At 62.2% G+C, this 5,725-nt stretch overlaps 1 protein-coding gene across 1 annotated transcript in view; it reads right to left on the reverse strand.

Moving 5' to 3' along the window:
• CCDC33 (coiled-coil domain containing 33) overlaps window positions 1–5,725 on the reverse strand; it is a 44,484-nt gene that overhangs the window by 11,453 nt on the left and 27,306 nt on the right. The window contains exons 9-12 of the mRNA XM_085304023.1: window positions 4,966–5,117; window positions 2,771–3,048; window positions 2,437–2,564; window positions 2,279–2,350 (exon numbers count right to left, since the gene is read on the reverse strand). Of these exons, the coding sequence (XP_085160149.1) occupies window positions 2,279–2,350; window positions 2,437–2,564; window positions 2,771–3,048; window positions 4,966–5,117 (630 nt within the window). The remainder of the gene's footprint in view (window positions 1–2,278; window positions 2,351–2,436; window positions 2,565–2,770; window positions 3,049–4,965; window positions 5,118–5,725) is intronic.

Consider the following 5,725-nt stretch of genomic DNA (forward strand, 5'->3'; position numbering starts at 1 on the left):
GCTGCCGCTGGGCCGGGCTCTGCCCCGCGGGCCGAGGCGCCGGCAGGGCCGTCCGCGGCGGGCAGCGCTGCTCCAGACCCCCTCTTAGGCGACGTGACCGGGGCCGCTCGGCAAGCGCCTGGCGGAGCCCGGAGGTGACCCCCGGAGGCCCCAAGTTAATGCACCGCTGGTGCCGAGCRAGATGAGGTCGGGCCAAAATAAAGYGCAAATTAAAGCCAATTAGTAAATAGATGCGCTGAATAAATCTGCTAGGACTGAAGCTATCTGCTTTCACGGCACCGGGAGAAGCACCGGCTGCTTGCATCACGGCGCCGCCGGAGCGGCACGGTCCGGGAAAGCCCGTGCTGTTTGCACGCCAATCCCGCGGCTGGGTCAGCTTGGCTGAAGATTTTCTGCTGCAACAGCTCGTCACCAACAGACATTAATTCGCTGAAACGCGTTTTGCTGCAGGCTTTGATTGCTTTGTGTGTTTTTAGCGTGAAATGATCAAAGCCTTTTGTCCTGTGCACGCTCCGAAGAGAGCGTTCCGAGAAGGCGGAAAATAAAGCAAGCCGGAGCATTAGGTTTTGTGACAAATCCAGTGATCTTGGCTTCTTTATGCGAGCTGGCGAGGAAACTCAGCGGTGCCATTTCGGAACTTCCCGCGGGATAACAGGGCGCCCGTTCGCTCRGCCCGGGCGTCTCTTGGCTTTTAAGGCGGCCGCCATCCAAACCTCGTCCCCTGCGGCTATCGCAAACGTAGCAGGGCAGCGGCGGCGATTTTTAAGATCCTGAGGGAATACTGGGGGAGGCTCCAGTTTCCTAGGAAGCGCTTATTCCCCGGAAGCCTTCCYGCTGAGCCAGACGCAGGGGCATCGAGCTGAGCACCCAAAGCCCGGCTCAGAGCGGTTCCAAGAGCAGCCGGGGCCCCRTCAGGAACCGGGAGGGTTCCCGCAGGCGGCGCAGGGCGGCGTTGCTGCCGCCGAGCCGCCGAGCGGCAGTGATTTACGCCCGGCGCTGAGTGGTTTGTGGAATGCAGATGGCCCAGGGTTTATTTAGCTGYCGTCTGTTTAAAAAAAGCTCAGCCAATCTCAGTTATAAATTTTCAGWTTCCTATTGGGGGTGGGGGGGAAGAGAGACTGAAGAAACAAGAAGAGCAAAAATTCACTTGTCGAATCTGCTCTCTTTGGCCGTCAGGCTGGGGAGAGCTGTAAAACGGTGGAGAGCTGCTGCTGGGATGGAGAGGAAGGGGGGAGACTGCCGGTGATGCTTCCAGCTCCCCGGACAACCTTGTGGAAAAAGGCTGCCCCAACCCTCGTGCAGCCTCGTGCAGCCTCGCCAGCTCAATACTGGTCCGTATTTGCCTCCCAACGCTTTTTTGGCCCCTTCTTGCTGTCCCAAAATGTCCTGGGCAGGCTCATGTATTTGGCACAATATGGGCTCCTCTTCTTTGGGAAGCTGCATCCATCCAGACAGGATTGAGATCTGCTGTTTAGGATTAAGCCCTGAGCAGGGTAACTGCACATTCAGCTTTCCGGCTGCCTGTAAATGCCGGGGCTGTTGGGGGCAGACGAGGGGCTCCGACCAGGACTGACCCCTGCCTAGCCACGAACCCCTCCCTGGCCAAAAGCGGCTCCTGGGCAGCCCCTGGCCTATGGCGCCTTCCCCCCAAACTGCTTTATTTCCAGACAAAAACCGATGAGAAGAGGGAGGAAAAAAGAAAAAAAAATATTACCGCTCCCAGATCAAAACAATAATCAGCTAAATGAATTCCGCAGCATTTTCCCGCATGACTGCGAGTGATAATTTAGTGCAGCAGCCAGCTGGAAGCGAAAGGATTAATTCTGCACTTAGTGACACCCCCGTGAATAATTCATCACACGCTGACCCCCCTGGGCAATCACTCCAAAGTGCCCCTCCAGCCGGCCCCGGCCCGTGGTGCGGCTCCCTGGGGAAGGCAGCAATGAAATCACCAGCGCTGCGTCCAGACCGGTCCCAAATTAACTTTATGCATATTATGTATACGTGTATATAGATTTTTTATATATATATATATATATATATATATTTTTTTGCAAATGGGGATGGAGAGCAGGATTCGGGCTCATGCCTGCAGTAATTAAATGCATCGGACCCCGGGAGCTTGTGGATGAGCCAGGATTTGCGGCGCACAGGGGCAGGACGGGTGCTGTTTCCCGCAGCGCCCGGCTTTGCTCTCTTCCCGCCGGGCAGCTTCGACGGCAGCGCCGTAGCTCTCAAGAAAAACCCTCTTCTCCCCGCCCGCCGCCCAGCGCCTCACCTCGGATCCGACGAGCCGCAGGCAGAGCCGAACGGTTGGAGCCGCCCCGGCCACGGTCTTCAGGTCAGTGCCCTGCGGATGCAAACCGAGGCGGAAGAGGGTGCAGGCAGCGCCCCGCAGCCCGCAGCCCGCGCCGGCCCCCCGGCCCGGCCGCCTACCTGCACGGCGAGGCCATCCACGCGCACCCCGCTCCAGCTGCCCTCAGCCGCCAGGCGCCGGTAAAGGCTGGGCGGCAGCGGCAGCACCGAGTAGCCCAGGGGACCGAGCGCGCTCTCGGCATCCGACACTGCAAGGGACGCGAGCGTCCCTGGTTTTCCAGCCGGGACGCCTCTCGCCCACCGCCGCGTCCGCCCCAGCACCTCGCCGCCCGGCAGCCCCGGGGCCCCAGGCTCCGCGGGGGGAATCACCACGCCGCCGCCGCTCGGCCACCCCCCGCCGGCCCCGGGGAGGACGGAGGACATCCCCGGCCGGAGCTCCAAGGGACGCACTCACTCGCTTTGAACGGGTAATACTCRATCACCAGGGCGGCGTCTTCGGAGAAGATGGTGGCCCCATCTCTGCCCTGGAAGAGGAAGGTGGTATTCCAGGTCGGCTTCTCCGGGGGCCCAGCCGGGGACGTCATCTTGGGAAAAAAGGGAAAAAGCAACCTCCAGGTACGTTTTCTCCATGTAGAGAAATGCTGAGGCAGGTAGGAGGAAGGGAAGAGCGAGGGGGTAGAGGAGAGCACAACCTGCACGGTGGTGCYACATCTCCTCCCCGCTGGCGAGGAGCTYGTGGGCACCAGCTGTGTTCACGCTGGGGGACCCGAGCGGGGAGAGGGGCTTTGCTCCAGCCTGGAGCCCGCGGATGAGCTGGTTGGCACGCCAAAGGGAGCAGGCCACGAGCGCGGGAAGCCGTCCCCGTTCCCCGAGGTGGCTCGGCACGCGGCCGGGCGCCTGGCACCGCCGCGGCGCTCGTTGGCGGGGTGCTAGACGTCTCCCGAAGGCCCGCTCGCCGGAGACGCGCTGCTGGGCTCTCCGTGACGAACGCTGGCTCCAGACCAGGCGCTCGGCTCCTGCTTTCAGACCGGTGCGGCGGCAAGCTCCGGCTGTGCCTGCTCCATTTCCCATCCTCCCGGCYGGGGCAAAGACCGCGCATCCAAGGAGCCCATAACGACCTGTAGCAGCAGTGCTGCCCGCTCCAAGCTTTGGGCAAGCCTGGCAGGAACGCACCAAAGTGCTTTTTAAATATCTTGGCCTTTYGAGAGTGCCAGAGGTCAGGCTTGCGGAGTGGTTTTGTGACAGCGTGATTCCTGAAAGGCTGCTTAAGCGGACAACGAGGTTATCCCCGGAGCCAGCCACTGTCACTTGAAATGGCAGCGGTCCGTCACCRGGAGCAGCTGCTCCCTTGCCTTTCGGGCCCGCGCTGGGGACCGTGCCAGCTCGCCGAAGGTCAGCATTAACGCAGGGTTCCTGGCGTCAGGAAATTATTGACAGCAGCCCTTTTTAATGCTGTTATTCCATTACCCACTGCTCAGCCAGCGCTGCCCGGCAGGGACAATATGCAGATCAGCTTTTCTGCATCAGCACATTCACGTTTCTCCCCAGGTCTGGACAGGCAGAAGTAGCAACCACGGGGGTCTCTCTGCTCAGGTTTGGGATGCTGACATGCCTTACGTGCCTTGGAGACCCTCGCTGGCGGGTTAACAAGCCGTCCGGTCTCTAATAGCAGGGTGGCATGGAGCCAGGGTACTTCAGATCCTGAAAACACCTCCATGACTTGGGTAGCATCAAACACAAAGATGGGCAAATGGTTCTGCAGCCCGTGCTGGGTCAGACAGAGCTGCTAATGCTGGCTCAGCCCTCTGATCCTGGGTTTCACCACAGCTTCAGCYGGGATTTTAGCAGCTCTCCTAAGGGATCCCACCAGCCTCCACCTGCACCTGGAAGCCCTCGTGCAAGCTCAGGTGCCACTACCTGGGGATGGGCGAGCACGGCACCCGGCCGGCTCCAACGCGACCCAACCAGGGGCTGCTCGCAGAAGCCTGAGCAAAGGTGCCTTCAGCACCTGCAGCCTCCTTCGTCCTCCCCCTGCTCCTCTCCTTTTCCAACCCTTGCAGCTTCGGCACTGAACCTGCACACCAACCCACACAGCCTCAGAAACCACGACGCTGGGGATACAGAGCTCTAAAAAGCACCAAATGCCACCTCCAGTTCCTTTTCCTGCCGTCGACCTGTATAACGAGGCACCGTGAGCAAGTGCTGTTTCTAAACTCGGCCAAGTACCTAAAAGTCCAAGCTCACAGGCAAATTTAGCTCGCAGACCGCGTTTGGTTGCCCCGTGGTGCTCGGCGCAGGCGCCAGCCCCTCTTCTCCTTGCAAAGCCACCCCTGCGGTGGCAGTGGGGCCAGGAGCCATCTGCCTCCAGGAGCCAGCCAGCCTTCTTAACCCCTTTGCAGCCGGGCTGGCACGGCACCATATCGTTACTGGAATCCCTGAGCATATTAATCTGAGCCCTGACGGCCGGAGACCTTGAGCACAAGCAGCTCCTTTCCCTGCCAGGGCTGGGTTGAGGCTGCCATGGAGGTGATGGGAGCTGAGACTCCAAAACTCATCTCGCTGATGAGCCAGGGGTGGGGGGGGAGGGGTGAGGAGCCCGCCGGGGAGCAGCGGGGCGTCTCCGGCGGTTCTGCCCCGCGGTACCGTCACCCGCGCCGGCTGGGGCTGGCGGCGCAGGGGGGCCGCAGCGGCCTCCTCGCGGCCAGCTGGAGCCCCGCTGCCGTGCGGCGCCAGGCCGTCAGAGCCGCCGCGCTGATCCGGCCCGACGTCCTGTCACAACACCAGCCTGTGCCAAGGGCCACCTGGAGAAAGACAACAGAGGCAACGGAGGGGGAAGGCGGAGGAGGAGGAGGAGGGAGCGGCCTTCATCCGTGGCTACAGCGGCGCTTTGCTTAGCGGCCTGGCAGACGGGCACGTCTCCGGGACGAAGGCTGATTCGGAGCYGCCGGCGCGAGCGAAGAGGCTGAGGTGGCCAAGCCCGCAGAGGTCCTCCGGGAGGTCTCCTGCCACCGAGCGGCTGCTCCGAGCCCCGGGGCMTCCGGCCCTGAGCGGGTGCCCCAAGTCGGGCCGGCGGCCGGCCCGAGCTGTTGCGGGCGCGGAGCCGCGTGTCCAGCCGCCCGAGCTGCCCCGTGTGCCCCCGCAGCCTGCGCCAGAGCACCGCGGACGGCGGAGGCGGGCACGGAGGGGGACAGCAAAACGACGATTATTTTAATGAAGGAAACGCGCTAGTGGTTTTTATGACAATTCGTAGCCTAGCGGGCGCTCTGGCATTCGGCCGCCCCCCCCCAAGTAATATTTTATTTATAACGCCCAGGAGAGGCGCGGGGGGCGAGCGGGAGCCCCTCACCGCCCACCCCGCCGCCCCGGGGGCGGCTCGAACCGTTGGCGCGCGGCCGGCGAGCGCGGGGCC

This window comes from Rhea americana, unplaced genomic scaffold, assembly GCF_003343005.1.
Source record: "Rhea americana isolate MKP2758 unplaced genomic scaffold, rheAme1 scaffold_201, whole genome shotgun sequence".
Taxonomy (NCBI): domain Eukaryota; kingdom Metazoa; phylum Chordata; class Aves; order Rheiformes; family Rheidae; genus Rhea; species Rhea americana.